This window comes from Cannabis sativa, chromosome 1 (genome assembly GCF_029168945.1).
Source record: "Cannabis sativa cultivar Pink pepper isolate KNU-18-1 chromosome 1, ASM2916894v1, whole genome shotgun sequence".
Lineage (NCBI taxonomy): Eukaryota > Viridiplantae > Streptophyta > Magnoliopsida > Rosales > Cannabaceae > Cannabis > Cannabis sativa.
This window is the reverse complement of record NC_083601.1, coordinates 52,219,885-52,236,457: the sequence shown is the minus strand read 5'-3', so window position 1 is coordinate 52,236,457 and position 16,573 is coordinate 52,219,885. Positions and strand designations below refer to the sequence as shown.

The following is a 16,573-nucleotide window of genomic DNA, read 5'->3' as shown; positions in this document are numbered from 1 at the left end:
ATTTGTTATGAAGCAACTAATAAGTAAGTATTAATGGGGTTTAACAAGACCATATCTCAACCTGACCATCTGTGATGAGAAGAACCTGACAAAAAGAGTCATTTTTGTTAAGTGATTGTTTCATAAAAGAGAGTAACTAATATCAGTGTGTGTGTGTGTCAATAGAATAACTAGTGTTTCTTTAACATACCTTCACTTGGAGCTGAAGAAATTTGACATAATCTATGTTGACAATAAACCAAAAGAAATTTGTGTTTACATAACAAAAATGCCCAATTCATTAACAAGAGATAACCAATAGAAATGGTTACCTTATTAGGATTTGGCAAAAGTTCTTCCAACCCTTTCATCAATTTTTTCCCTCAGCTGCAAATAGTTGGTTATAAAAAGATTTAAGAAAGAAAGAAGTAATTAATAAATTGATTAAGCTTGCAGCAAAGTAAATTCCCTTGACAAGCATGTTAAAGGAATATTCAAACAAGAGCATTATAATCACTATAATCAAATATATTAATCCAATAATGCTCTTACAACTATCCAAGATTCAAGCATTTATTTAGAGCATTAATGGTTAAGAAAACATACCTCCCATATTGCTCATCCCATCATATTGAGCCATTGATCAATATCTAAGTCCAAAACACACAAAACAATACGCTAGAGAGTGAAGAGTAATCAAGAGACAATTGTGGAGCAAACCCACTTATGTCTAACCATCATCCTTAACACACACTTTTCATCCTTAATATACATGTATATTTTTTCACATACCCATCTAACCCTAAAGGGTTATATAGCTTATTGGGTTAATAAGGACTAATTGATGGTGGACTATAACTCAATGGGCCAATTATAGTCATATGGGTGCTCTCATGTGCCTCTAAATAATTAATAGTTGTTAACCATCCCATTATGGTTGTATGAGAAATATTAGACACATAATTAATGATTGTAATTATGGTATTATATTAGTCCACAAATAAATAATTCTAACATTCTCCCACTTGGACAATATAATCAATCACGATAACATTGTCTACCACACATAAGGTAACCAATTAAAAACATACATAATATCATATCGACGGGATACATATATTATGTATGAATTGACCTCAAAGACATTTTAATTCAATAACAATCATTAACAATCAAACCAAACATGCATGAGGTACAACAAAATTGAGACTATGCGCATTCATCTCCTTTTGTACCTGTCACTTCGATGAATAACACATATATGCACACATATGTCAACAATAACTAGAAGTGACTACAATATCATTATGCATGTTCAAAACATTAATCATAAGCATTTCATACAAGATACTAGCATGTCCGATACATAATAATAAAACTCCCACTGAGCTCAACAAGCTAGGCTCCTAACAATCCAATTCGAGCAACATGCTCTAAAAATACACATATGGGTAAGCCTTTCGTTAGTGGGTCTGCTAACATGCCAGTACTGGGCGTGTATTCAATGGAAATAAGAGACTCTGTAACTTTCTCTTTAACAAAATAATACTTTATGTCAATGTGTTTAGAACGAGAAGTACTTCTAACATTTCTAGAGAAAGCTACTGCTGCGGAATTATCACAATACAATTTCAGCGGCCTCGAGATAGAGTCCATAACACCCAATGCTGAAATGAAGTTCCGCAGCCATATTGCCTGACAAGTAGCCTCATAACACGCCATATACTCTGCCTCCATTGTTGAGGATGCTGTGAGTGTCTGTTTGACACTTTTCCACGAAACAGCTCCTCCAGCCATCATGAAAATGTAGCCTGATGTGGATTTCTTATCATCCACGCATCCTGCATAATCGGCGTCACTAAACCCAACTATATCAAGAGTGTCAGCTCGCCGATAAGTCAACATATGATCCTTAGTACCCTGAAGATACCGCATGACCTTCTTAGCCGCTTTCCAATGGCTAAGTCCAGGATCGCTCAAGTATCTACCCAACACGCCAACAACAAAAGCAATATCAGGGCGTGTGCATACTTGAGCGTACATCAGGCTACCCACAACTGACGCATAAGGAACCACTTTCATTTCATCTCTCTCTTTGTCATTTTGTGGACATTGGCCCTTTGAGAATTTGTCGCCTTTCACTATTGGTGCCTTTCCAGGTGAACAAGTATGCATATTGAATCTTTTCAAAATCCGATCACTGTAAGTTCTCTGAGACAATCGAAGAATACCTTTAGATCTATCCCGGAGGATCTGTATCCCAAGTACATATGAAGCCTCACCAAGGTCTTTCATATCAAAATGGTCAGATAACAATTGCTTTGTCTCAGACAACAGAGTTTTATCATTAGAAGCAAGCAAAATATCATCAACATACAGTACCAGGAAGATAAAGCTGCTCCCACTGACCTTCATATATATACATTGATCAACTTTGTTTTCCATGAAACCATTTGCAGTGACAACTGCATCAAACTTGAGATACCACTGTCTTGATGCTTGTTTAAGTCCATAAATAGACTTATTGAGCTTGCAAACCATATGCTCCTTGCCAGGCTCCTCAAAACCAACAGGTTGAGTCATGTAGATATCTTCATACAAATCTCCATTTAGAAAGGCAGTTTTCACATCCATTTGTTCAAGTTCCAAATCAAAATGAGCAACCATAGCCATGATGATTCGCAAAGAATCTTTGGTAGAGACAGGTGAGAATGTTTCTTTGTAATCAATACCTTCTCTCTGGCTATATCCTTTAGCAACAAGTCTAGCCTTATACTTCACTGGTTGCCCACTTGAATCATATTTGATCTTGTAAACCCATTTGCACCCAATGGGTCTGCAACCTTTCGGTAGAACAACTAAGTTCCATACTTTGTTTCGTGACATGGAACTTGACTCATCTGTCATTGCATTCAACCATAACTTAGATTGAGGACTTCTCATGGCTTCTTGATAAGTAACTGGTTCAGAAGCGTCTCCCACAACATAATCATGTTCTTGCAAATAGACAAGGTAGTCATCATGAATAGCAGGTTTGCGAGCTCTCTCAGATCTTCTCAATACAACTTCACCACCCTCAATATTAGGATTTTCATCTTGCATATGATTCTGAGGTTCATCATGAGCTTCTGTTGGAATTTGTTCAATCACAGGATCAATAGTAGGAGCGGAAGCGGAAGCAATAGGTACAGGGACATAAATACGTTCTTCCCTGAACACAATTTCTCTTGACCCTTGACTTGAACCAAATTCATCTTCAAAATAGACAGCTCTATCTGATTCTATCACCCTGGTGGTGTGAGAAGGACAATAGAATCTAGAAACCCTCGAACCAATAGTGTAGCCTACAAAATAGCCGCTGATAGTCTTGGGATCAAGCTTCTTAGATTGTGGGTTATAGGGTCTTACTTCAGCTTTACATCCCCAAACATGAAAATGACGCAAGCTCGGTTTCTTGCCTGACCACAATTCGTATGGTGTCTTTGGGACGGACTTGCTAGGCACTTGATTCAAGATATAAGCAGCAGTCCTTAATGCCTCACCCCATAAAAATTCTGGCAAGCTAGAATGAATCAACATACAACGTACCATGTCAAGAAGTGTGCGATTCCTTCTTTCAAAGAATTCCATTTTGTTGGGGTGTCCCTGGCATTGTATATCTTGCATCAATACCACATTCCAGCAAGTATTTGGCAAAAGGCCCGGGGTTCCTTCCAGTCTCATCATAACGCCCATAATACTCTCCACCTCTATCCGAATTGACAACTTTAATCTTCTTTCCCTTTTGAAGCTCAACATTCGTCTTGAAAATCTTGAAAGCATCTAAAGATTCAGATTTTTCACGAATGAGCTCAACATGACCATATCGGGAAAAATCATCAATGAAGGTGATAAAGTATTTATAACCACCCATAGCAGGTGGAACCAAAGGCCCACAAATATCAGTATGAATAAGCTCTAACAGATCTGCAGACCTATCTGACTTACTCTTTCTAACCTTGGCAGTCAACTTTCCTTTTATACAATCAACACAGGCAGTAAAATCAGAAAAATCAAGATCTTGAAGCACACCATCTTTCACCAATCTCTCCATTCTATCTTTAGAAATATGGCCTAAACGTTTGTGCCAAAGCATGGAAGATTTCAAATCTGATCTTGCACGTTTAGAACCAACAACAGCATTAAGAGAAGAAGAAGAAGAAGGACAAGAGGGAGAAGTAACAGGAACAACATCAAGCAAATCAAGCTTATATAAGTTTCCACACAAAGTTCCATTTCCAATCAACATAGAGTCACGATACAAAGTCAGTTTTCCAGTTCCAAAATGAAGACTATAACCTAGTCTATCCAAAATAGATACAGAGATCAAATTCCTCCTAATAGAGGGTAAATAAGCAACATCATGCAACTCCAAAAAAATGCCCAAATATTCAAAGTATTAAGACAATTCCCAAAAAATTCAACTCTGACTTTAGTATCGTCTCCCATGTATACATACTCCTCCAACCTACTCGGCCTTCTTCGACTTGTCACTGCCTGCAAAGAATTCGTAACATGAATTGTAGCACCAGTATCTAACCACCAAGTGTTTGAGGGCACATCAATAATATTGGATTCCAAACAAACCATCACAAGACAATTACCTTTCTTCTCTAAGTGAGCTTTGAGCTTTCGGCAATCAGCTTTCTTATGCCCGAAGCATTGACAAAAGTTGCACTTTCCTTTGAAAAACTCATTCTTATGACCAGTTGAAGAAGAGCTTGCTTGTCCATTTCCCTTAGGATTGGTGGCTTTCTTCTTATGAAACCTTTGGTCACTAGAGTTGTTGGGAGTGAACTTTCTCTTGTGAGAATTGTTTGGATTGGTCACCATGGAGATACTTCTTGCTCTCCCCTTTTTCATGTCCTCTTCTTCTTTGGCAAGAATAGCAGTCATCTCCTCAATGGTCCACTGCTCCTTTTGAGCATTGTAGCTTGATCTGATCGAATCAAATTGAGAAGGAATGGTTTCCATTACAAACCACACCATGTAATCCTCACCAAGATCCAATCCCATGCCCTTAAGCTTTTGGTAACAACCCATGAGCTTGTCAATGTGAGCTCTAATGTCACCCGTATCAGTGTAATTAGTGCGATGGAACAAAGTTAAGCACTCATTTTTCTCATTCTTTGAGAACTTCTTATACTTTTCCTTAATGACAGCAAGAAAATCTTTTGCATTTTCAGTTTGAGGAATACTATCACGAATGGACTCATCCATGTGATACCTCATAAGCATCAAACAACAACGATTGGAATGCTCCCAATCCTCATAGGACTTCTTGTCCTTTTCAGTGGCATCATCAGCGGGTTTAGGCGGTGCATCCATTCTCAAGGCCAAGTCCACTCTCATAAGAGTCAAATTTAGCATGAGGGATTCAACCCACTGCTTGTGGTTGGTTCCATTTAGCGTCAACATGGCAGAGTTTCTTGGAACGCTTAAAGCTGAATGAGAAACAAGAGCAATAACCATTAAATGCATGTTATAACAAAATCATGTCATTTGTGCTCTTTCTCTCATAAATAAATGATCGCAAAATAACAAATGATCATCATGTATGCTAGAGTTCTTAGACAAATAAATAAAGTAGAACTCATACACAGGTAAGAACAATCTATTAAATATTATAATCAAATACATTAATTTACTATCGAAAGGATAGATAAATTGTGATTCATAATATTTAATAAATTTTCTTCACCATATTAAGCATCCTTAGCAAGCAATTATTACCGATAGGATAATTAATTACTTATAAGGATCTTAATAAAATTTTGGAGGAAATTACAAAATTTAAATAAGTTAATATTTAAATGTTCCTCATGACCAAACAATTCCATGCTTAATCTTACGATAGGTAAGAAAATAAGCACTAATTGTTAGAAAAATAAATAAAGTTTATGCTACAATATAAAAATTAATGACAAATATGAATAAAATTCATGAATTAGTATTGTGCATACAAGTAAATGATAAAAAAATTAAAAATGGAACAAAATGGTGAAAAAGGGCCCAAAATAGGCTGTGCACGCGCCCCCACGCGCTTCCACCTTTCCTCCTTTTTTTTTTTTTTTAACAGTGTCGTACGACATGTCGTTTTTTGAAAACGACATGCAGCAGATATCCCAAACGACTTGTCGTTTGCTGCAAAAAAGGGGGCTTTCTGATGTGCGAAACGACACGTCGTTTGCCCGACAGTGGCAAAACGACATGTCGTTTTTACCACCCCTGTCACCCAAAAATTTCTGTAACGGGTCCGCGGGTCTGCAACTCGGATCGGCGCGACCCGGTTCGTGACCCGGCCGGATAAACCACCTCCGGCCACCAAATTTGACGCCGCTTGAGGGGTTTTGTTCCATTTTCAACCCTCTATCACAATCCAATACCCATTTAATCCAAAAAATTCAAAATAATGGCCAAGATACTATGAACCCGAAATGGGTTTTCCTCCATTAATGAACTCAACAAAAAAATGCAATCTTACAATACAAACATGCAATAACCGTCCAAAACTTTAAAAAAAACTCATTCTAAAATTTTAATCTCAGATTACCCATTAATAACATATAAATCCGAAAATGTGTTATTAATCCGAAAATTTATTTTTTGAATAAATGGGTTAAGCACAACAAATATTAAGCTCTAAAATTAATAGCTTTGGCTCTAGATACCAATTGTTAAAGGAATATTCAAACAAGAGCATTATAATCACTATAATCAAATATATTAATCCAATGATGCTCTTACAACTATCCAAGATCCAAGCATTTATTTAGAGCATTAATGGTTAAGAAAACATACTTCCCATATTGCTCATCCCATCATATTGAGCCATTGATCAATATCTAAGTCCAAAACACACAAAACAATATGCTAGAGAGTGAAGAGTAATCAAGAGACAATTGTGGAGCAAACCCACTTATGTCTAACCATCATCCTTAACACACACTTTTCATCCTTAATATACATGTATATTTTTTCACATACCCATCTAACCCTAAAGGGTTATATAGTTTATTGGGTTAATAAGGACTAATTGATGGTGGACTATAACTCAATGGGCCAATTATAGTCATATGGGTGCTCTCATGTGCCTCTAAATAATTAATAGTTGTTAACCATCCCATTATGGTTGTATGAGAAATATTAGGCACATAATTAATGATTGTAATTATGGTATTATATTAGTCCACAAATAAATAATTCTAACAAAGCAAACTTCAAATTTAGCAAGCCAATTACTCTTTAAAATTATTAATCTTTCTAACTAACTAACCCTTTCTGCAATGCTGTGAGGATCGGTCGCCTGGCCTCGTCGTGCCCTGGGACGACGTTTTGCAGTTGGCCTACATTCCACAGCAGCAGGAGTAGTTGATGGGGCCTGTAATGGGAAAACACAAGCCAATTTACAATGGATCAAATAGCAACTAATGAAACTTCATGCCTAATCAACATGTTAAGAGCAATGTAAATGGCATTATAAGTAACTACATAGAATTAATGTATATAACACAATACTCTACACTCCACATACTAATAATATATCTTTATATATTAAAAGTGCCTATCTAACGGCATTTCTTGGTTTAACATTCTTGGTTTAACAGAATATACTTAAAAATAAAAGAATATTCTGTTAAATTTAACGATTAGGTTTGATCTCACGTTAAAAAATAAACCCAATAATTAAACCTAAAAAATTAAACAATCTTTTAAATAAACAATCTTTTAAATATTAATAATCTCTTTTTAAATTAAAAAAATCATCTTAGCCACATATCTCTCTAACAAACCTATCTTGGGAGAATATTAATAATTTTTTTATTTATTTTTTAAAAAAGAAAAATATAGATAAAATATTTAGAAAAGATAATATAAAAGAAGATTGATTGTGTTGCCTTAGAGATTTTTGGGCTTGGGCTTAAAAAAATAATAAAAAAAAAAAGATAAAATGGGCTGTAATTAGTATTTACCTTATATGTTTGTGCTTATTTTTAGTTTTATTTTTAATTTTACCACCAAGAGGAGAAGGTTAAAAAATATTAGAATATGAAAATATTATTGGTGTTTATTAGTAATTTGCAAAGAATGTGAAAGTCTATAAATATATAGTTGTGTAGCTATTATTAGATATGAAATGAGATAATAGAACTTTTTTCAATTAGAAGATTAATGTACATTTTACTATTAATAACATACATTATTATAACACAACTATATTTTACTTACTAAATATACTGACACATATTTTATTTTTATAAAATAAATCGTTCAAATAATTATATTATTTTAATTATTAATTCAAATAAAAAACTAAAATATTAAATAAAACTAACACTACGTGGCTTGGCACGTAACAATCACCTAGTATATATATATTTATATATATATCTATATACCTTTGATGCTGATAAGTTACTTGAATGGCTTTCCATAACAAATAAAGGTTATGAATAGCATATTGTTTCCCTTGCATACCAAGGCCTCCAATTCCATGTTGCCCCATATCAGGAGACAATGAAGAGACAGCCTCAAAAGATGGATGAGGAATTGGAGAAATGGTTTTAAACTCTTTATCCAATTAAACACTGTAAAACAGATATATGGTTCAAGAGTATTTGATAAATGTTGTATGAAGTTTTGATGACTAATATCTTGTAATTGAGGCTCATGAGTAAGTAAAGTCATGTTAAGACCATAATTTGAGCCAGAATCAACAACATATGAAGAGGCATCTTGAGTACTGGCATTTGTAGCAATTAAAGTTGTCTGTGAATTGTTCATTGACCTCAATTGAGCTGAAAAGCAGGCCTAACATATCTCGGATGATCTTTCCTTCAAATCTTTGTCTAACCATCCATCACTACTAGTCAGTGGAAGACAAGCCTTTTCTTTCTCTCTTCAAGTTGGAAACAATTAATTAGCTCATAGTGAATAGTATCTCAAGTAGTGTTTGAAGTAAGTTCAAAACTTGAGTTGAGGTGTTCATAGCTAAGCTATATAAAAAATGATTAGCTTATGTAGTCTTTAGAGTAAACGGTACTTCAACTGTACTATGAATGCAGTAATCTCCAAGTAAAGGCATACTGGATTCAGTGTTATTTTGGATGAGTGGCGCTTTGAGCGGGTGGTGTGGTGCCAATAAGATGGCCTAAATTGCCATCTTAACCACAATTATGGTCCAAATCGTCGCTTCAAAGCTATTTACTGTATCTCAATTGTCTTCATTACCGTTTTTTTTTATTATTATTATTATTTTTATTTTTACACTTCAAAATAGTAATTTTTGTATTTTTACAGAATTTTACATAGAAACTCCTATTGCAACTAGCGCTGTAACCTAAATTGCAACAAAAAATCGTATAGAAACGGCCGCTATTGCAACTAGCGCTGCAACCACTTTAGACACCCAAACTGTAAATTTAAAAAAATAGTATATGGAGTAATTCTTTTTTTTTTTTTTACTATTTTCCTTTTTATATTTTATATATTCTTTTTAATTATTTTTAATATATATACCCTATATTATATTCGTTTATTACTTAATTAATGGTGAAAAATTCTTAGACATTTATAACTTATTCTTGCTAGGTAATAATACTTGATATATACAGGTAATAGTAGAAAAAAAAATCTCCAAAAAAGAAATAGTAAAAAAGAAACAAAAAATATATTTTTTATGTCAATTAAATTGTGTCATGTGTACACCATAAATACATGAGCAGTCCACCATGGCTGTTAACAGCAAAAAATAAATAAATATATCAAACTGCTAACAGAATACGAGTTTTGTGCCAAAAAATAAATTTTGAGAATTAATTACTAGCAAGGTAGAACTTTTAAAAATCAATTCTCTTTCACCTATTTGGTTCTTCTTCTCTACCACCTTGACTTTGTCTTTCCTCCAAGCTTGTTGCAAGGTGACGGAACACATTGTTATAATAAACCCGATCACTTTGTGGCATCTATGTTAAAAATAAAATTGTGTTAAATACTAACAAATGAATCAAATACTTACAAAAATCTATGTTTTATATAATTTTGTTCTTTTAAACAATCTTTTCTTTAAAAAAAATAATAAATAAAGAAAATAATAATAACCTGATTTACCACTGCTTTAAACCTTTCTAATACTGCTTCTGCATTATTGATTGACAGATCCATCTGAGGAGCCTTAAAAAAACAAAATTTATTCATCAATAATCTTTTAAATTCAAAATTTTTTGCTTCAAGTAGAGCTTATAATAACAAATGCAAAAGAATAAAATTTCGACTTTAATTATATATACATGTATATCTACTAAACAACTTTTTAATTTCGGGATTGAATCGAATTTAATTTCTTAGAGAATCTATTGAGATTAAATGTAACAACTATAAATAGGTGTTTTTCTATTCTAAAAGTTCTGATCTCCAATCTTTAAAGCTCATACTTGAGATTAAGAGTCAAGTTTAGAGAGAGTCCAAGATCATAATGAGTGTGTGTAAAGGAATGTAATAGGAGTATCACTCTAGAAGTGATTTTCTATTTCTTTGTAATTATTCACTGTGTTGACTTGTAATCTTAGGCTTATTCAATTGTGTACTATTGACTATTCCTAATTGATAAAAGATCCATGATTCATTCATTCTCGAGCTAAGTTTTTCTTGTCTAATTTTAATTAAGTTCTAATTTTAATTTTGTGATTGGTTTTAGTTTTGTTTATATGCATTCTTGAATATTGTTACTGTTGTAACAATCGGTTTTGAAGGTGATTATTCACCACAAAATCTCCAAGATACTCTATTTCCTTTTAGTTAAGGATTACGTTTCGAGAGCATGATTAAATAATTCTGACTATCAACTCAGCAAACAAACTATTCAAAATTGACAAATCAAACCAACTCAACAAAACTTAAATTATGTCTAAATTTTCTTACAAAATTAATCTTTATTATCAAAACTCAAAACAGGCAAAAGAAGAGATGGATCACGAAGAAAGAGAATTCACTTTTTTCTTATGTAATTCTAGTAATTTTAAATATCTTTTCAAATATATATATATATTGAAGATAAGATTATAATATAATTTTATCTGATTTTGTATTAGTGGCCGGAAGGGCATTGAATTTGAAGCAAAGGGATCTTCATTATTCATCAAGAATGGTACTTGAGTTTCATTAGTCTCATGATCATCACTAGTATCATATATTAAAACACAAAATTAATATATATATATATATATAGGATAATACTATGGTAGGACCTAGCAAAAGTTCCCTACCGGTAGGGAACTTTTTTTCTAATCGTTGATTTTAGATCTTGTGGTTATTATAAAGTAAGGTATATACTCTTACTATAGGACTGCTTGTATACAATTAAAACTTTATACATATTATAATAATATTTTAATAATATATTTATTTTAAAAAATAAAAAAATATTAATAATTAAAAAATTATTAATTTTTTATTTTTTAATTATTATCATTATTATTTTCTAAAATTAATTTAAATTATTTTTATATAGATATTTATTTTCAAAAATTCTTCTGATATCGGATCGCTTGAATGATTTTATATGCTCTTTAATTGGAACCGTACCAACTTATTTCTCTTAAACTCAATTTTTTTGGCAGAAAAAATAATATCAAACCAAATTAATTAATTTTTTTTATAAGTGGCGTCTCAAAAGAGCAGCCAAATAACAAAATAAAACCACTGAAAAAACAGTCAATAACACCAGAATCACACACAGCCTAAAAGAAAAACAAAGAAAAGACTAGGTGTAAACATAAAAAAAAAAAAAAAAAAAAAAAAAAAAACCATCAGTAAATTATGAAAAGCCAAAAAAATGAGTTTAGAAAAAATAATTCTTTTTTGAAAATAAATACCAATATAAAAATAATTCAAAATAACTTTTAAAAAAATAATTCAAAATAAAAATTAATAAAATTTTTAATTATTAATATTATTTTTTAAAAAAATAAATATAATTAAATATTATTATAATATGTACAAAGTTTTAATCGTATGCAAGCAGTCCTATCATAAGAGTATACACCTTACATCATAATAACCACATGATCTAAAATCAATGGTCAAAAAAAGTTCCCTACCGGTAGGGAACTTTTGCTAAGTCCTACCATAGTCTTGCCCTATATATATATTTATATCATAAAATTATATAATGAGAGAAATTAATTAATAAAATAAACTTACATATTGAGTTGTTGCGTGAAATTTGAGATGGCAAGTTGATGAGGATTTTTATTATTAGAAGAAGTACTAGAGTCTTTAAATATGTGTTGCATAGTATCACCAACAGCCTCCTCATCAAAAAAAATAGTTCCTTTAAGAATAATGGTACTTATTAAATCATCATCTTCTGATATTGGTAATAATTGGAAGTTTAATTGCATCGAATTATTATTACTTATTAAATCATCTTCGTAATATAACTCTTCAATTAAACCACCAATATTCTCATCAGGAATAACTTCATTATTTTCCTTATTATCCAATGTCGATGGAAATTGGAAGTTTAATAATTATTTTTGAAATACTTCCATATTCATCATCACCTTAGTAATAGTGTACTAATAAATTTTACTATATATTTTATTTACGAAAGGTAACTCTATTATTGATTTTATTTATAATATAAAGTAATTAGCAAATTTCTAATACACAAGATTTGTCTAATTATATACGTACTCTTATTATTTCTAGTTAGTTTTTAAAAAAATTATGTTATCTTTTTTTAAAAAAAGATTATTATTTTTGAACTAATTAAATGCAAATATAGTTTTAAAATTAATAAAAAAATGGGATTTAAATCTTTTTTTTTTTAAATGGATAGGGATTTAAATCCGTTTGACTAGAAGTGCCAATTGGGTTTTCCACCATATATGCACATATGTACACGTGTCATATTTTAATTGGCCCAAATAATTTTAATAAAATTGTTTTATTCTATATTATTTAGGACATAGTTTATTCAACACTTCATTAGTTCTAATTTCATATTTACTTGTCTTTTTTTTTCCTTTTGTCATTTTCTCTTTTCCTTATCTATACACAGAAAAAAAAAAGTATCAAAAGAATAAAAACCCAAGAACAAAATTTTATAGAAGAAGAAAACAGAGTAGAGTAAAAAGACCTTATCCATAATAGGGGGATTGAAGTCAAGAAAGAAGAGGTAATGGTGGAAGTCATCAAGAGTGAGAGAGTATCTTCTGAACTTAGGAATGTGGTGGTGGTGACGACGGTGATGGATCTGCTGGGCATCTTGAACTGTGGTGGCATCATCTCCTTGGAACTCGACCAAGAACTGACGTAACTGGTCGGCGTTCATGTGGTTCCCACCTTCCGAGAACTTCTTAAAGGCATCTTTCACGTCGGAGGGTGGCTCCGCCTCCGTGATCCTGTACTTTCGGGTGAAACACACACACATCCTATAGCTCCCCATCTCTGTCTCTATGAATATTCACTCTGTTTTTCTCTGCTTTATATTTTTCTTCTTCTCACTTTTTTTTTTTTTTTTGCTCTTTCTTTTCTGTCTGTCCAACTAAAAGAAATAATAAATGAAGGAATGAGTGAGTGAAAGAGATTGGCTCTCTTGCAATCATTTCTTCACCATGTATGTTAGAACTAAGAGCACTCTATCCTTGTGAGCTCCTCCTAGAGATGTTCATGTAAAAGAAAAGAGAGTTTTGTTAGTATCCAAAGAGAGAAAAAAATAGAGAGAAATACAAACAGTTGTAAATCAAAAGTGTAACCTTTGTTTGATGATTAGTGGAATCAAGCTGAGGGCTTGACGGAGAAGTAGCCAGTTGTTTTGGGCGAAGTCCGAGATCAAATTTGGTATCTCCATATTTACCATTTCTGTTTGTATTTCTCACCTTAATCTCTATATTGTTTATATTTGTATATGTGTGTTTGGTGTTCTTAGTATTTTTCGGATTTGGTATAGTGAGTTTCGGCCAAGAGATTGTGAGTGTTTTTTCTAGGGACAAGTCACATGATCATCACTAGTATCATATATCAAATCACAAAATTAACATATATATATATCATAAAATTATATAAGGAGAGAAATTAATTAATAAAATAAACTTACATATTGAGTTGTTGCATGAAATTTGAGATGCCAAAGGATTGTTATTATTAGGAGAAGTACTAGAGTCTTTAAATATGTGTTGCATCGTATCACCAACAGCCTCCCCATCATAAAAAATAGTTCCTTTAAAAATAATGGTACTTACTAAATCATCATCTTCTGATATTGGTAATAATTTGAAGTTTAATTGCATCGAATTATTATTACTTATTAAATCATCTTCGTAATATAACTCTTCAATTAAACCACCAACATCCTCATCAGGAATAACTTCATTATTTTCCTTATTATCCTATGTTGATGGAAATTGGAAGTTTAATAATTATTTTTGAAATTCTTCCATATTCATCATATTGTTAATATACAAATTTGTCTATTTATATACGTAGGCTTATTATTGATTTTATTTATAACATAATTAGCACATTCCTAATATACATGATTTGTCTATTTATATACGTAGGCTTATTATTTCTAATTAGTTTTTAAAAAAATTATGTTATCTTTTTTGACAAAAAAAAAATTATTATTTTTGAACTAATTAAATGTAAATAAATAAAAAATGGGATTTAATTTTTTTTTTTTAAATAGATAGGGATTTAAATCCGTTAAGTTTGACTGTTGATTAGGTTTGTCACTATATATGCACATATGTACACGTATCATATTTTGATTGGTCCAAATAATTTTAATAATTTAAATATTACAAAAATTGTTTTAAAATTAAAAATAACTAAAAAAATAAGTTATTTCTCTTCCTCTTGGATCTCTGGTTCATCCACCATTACTATCCATGATCGACCAGCAACCACAATCTATTTCTTTAATCCAAATCAACACCAAAATAAAATTAGAAAACAATTACATTATTATATCTAACCTAAAAAAACTCAAATCAAATAAATAAAACTGTAGATCTCAGAGATCAAAATGGGGACGATTAGTATTGTAGTGTGGTGCTTTGGTTTATCGCAGAGAGAAAGAGTCAAATCAGATTGGAGAGAGAAAAGGCGCTCATCTATGGATTTGGATTTTAGGATATTTTTTGTTTTTTTTTTTATTTATTTATTTAAAAATAAATTTTTATATTGTTTAAATTATTAAAATTGTTAAGGCCAATGAAAACACGTGTACATTATAGTCATGTACATTATAGTTATTTAAGATATCCTGTAAAATTTGAAGAAATTTAAAAAAGTTTAACACACCGAAAACTATATTCAAACAGTGTATTACACACGTGACTATTTTATTTTATACGCGTGTAAAATCGACTGCTTGAACATTGTTCTCTATATTGTAAATTGTTCCGAATTTCTCAAAATTTTGTAGGATATCTTAAATAGCTATAACATACATGAATATGAAAAAAAAATTAGACTAAATTTTTTTTCTGAATGCCGAAATAAGTTAAGGGTGCATCAATACATCCTTTTTAAGAGGGTGCATTGTAGAATCACCCTTAAAAAAAAATATATGGGGGTTTAGTCGCAAATTTCTCTTACTTTTTTTAATTTATGTTTACAATATTTTTTAGCTTATGATTAGTATTTAGTAGCCAATAGAAAATTGAGTTGATGATATTATGAGTGTTGATGTACATTGTCACTAGTAAAAATACATTTAGAAAATTGCCATACCACATCGTCAAGGTTATAAATTTTAAAAGAGAATCTCAAGTATAAATGGTGACTTTTGTAATTCCTAATATGAAAAGGAATAAGTCTAATACATGTCAAATAATTGAAAGTTTAATAATTCATTATTTTGCATCAAATTATTATTATTACTTACTAAATCATCATCTTCATGATACAACTCTTCAATTAAAACACCAATATTGTCATCAAAAAAATTACTAATTGCCTCATTAATATTAACTTCATTATCTTTCTTATTATCCAATGTTTGATGGAAATTAGAAGTTTAATAATTCCTTTAGAAATTCTTCAATATTCATCACCTTAGTGATCATGTTTTTTTTATTCATCATTAACTTAAACACTAATCGAGTTTTACTATTTTATTTAACTATTACAAATGGATTCAATATTATAATAAAGATATATTCAAATTACGAATAAAATGTAGTAATTTTGAATACATTTTTTTTTTTGTTTTGTTTACAATTTTACAACATGAACTTTTTATTTACAACTTTACAAATTTAATTCTAACTAATTAAAAATTTTATTCAGAATTTTAATATATACTAAAATATATTTTTTAAATGTTAAAAATTCTTCTAAAATTATTTTCTTAACTATGCAATCAAGTATTGTAATGATAATTACACACTAAAACCAAAACCAATGTAATTCTCATTACAATTAACATTCCATTACAAAGAAAAGATAACATTTTAATAAAAATATACTAAAAAAAATCAAAGTCTATATTATCCTTTTTTTTCTTTGAATATTTTATAATTATAAAATAAAAACAATAGGATTA

General features: G+C 30.9%; 1 protein-coding gene across 1 annotated transcript; it reads right to left on the bottom strand.

The window, feature by feature from the left end:
• Positions 1-4,475: 4,475 nt before the first annotated feature.
• Positions 4,476-7,225, bottom strand: LOC133033604 (uncharacterized). Its single transcript, XM_061108559.1, has 2 exons — positions 4,623-7,225; positions 4,476-4,515 (listed from the first exon to the last, which is right to left on the bottom strand). The coding sequence occupies exons 1-2, from the start codon at positions 5,497-5,499 to the stop codon at positions 4,487-4,489; spliced, it is 906 nt and encodes a 301-aa protein (XP_060964542.1). The 5' UTR covers positions 5,500-7,225; the 3' UTR covers positions 4,476-4,486.
• Positions 7,226-16,573: the final 9,348 nt, after the last annotated feature.

Bases quoted from the DNA above. Each gene is read 5' to 3' on its own strand.
- LOC133033604 (XM_061108559.1), bottom strand. From the start codon at position 5,499: ATGCATTTAATGGTTATTGCTCTTGTTTCTCATTCAGCTTTAAGCGTT. The intron at 4,516-4,622 runs GTAATTGTCTTG...AATTCTTTGCAG, and splicing joins AGCTCACTTAGAGAAGAAAG to GCAGTGACAAGTCGAAGAAG.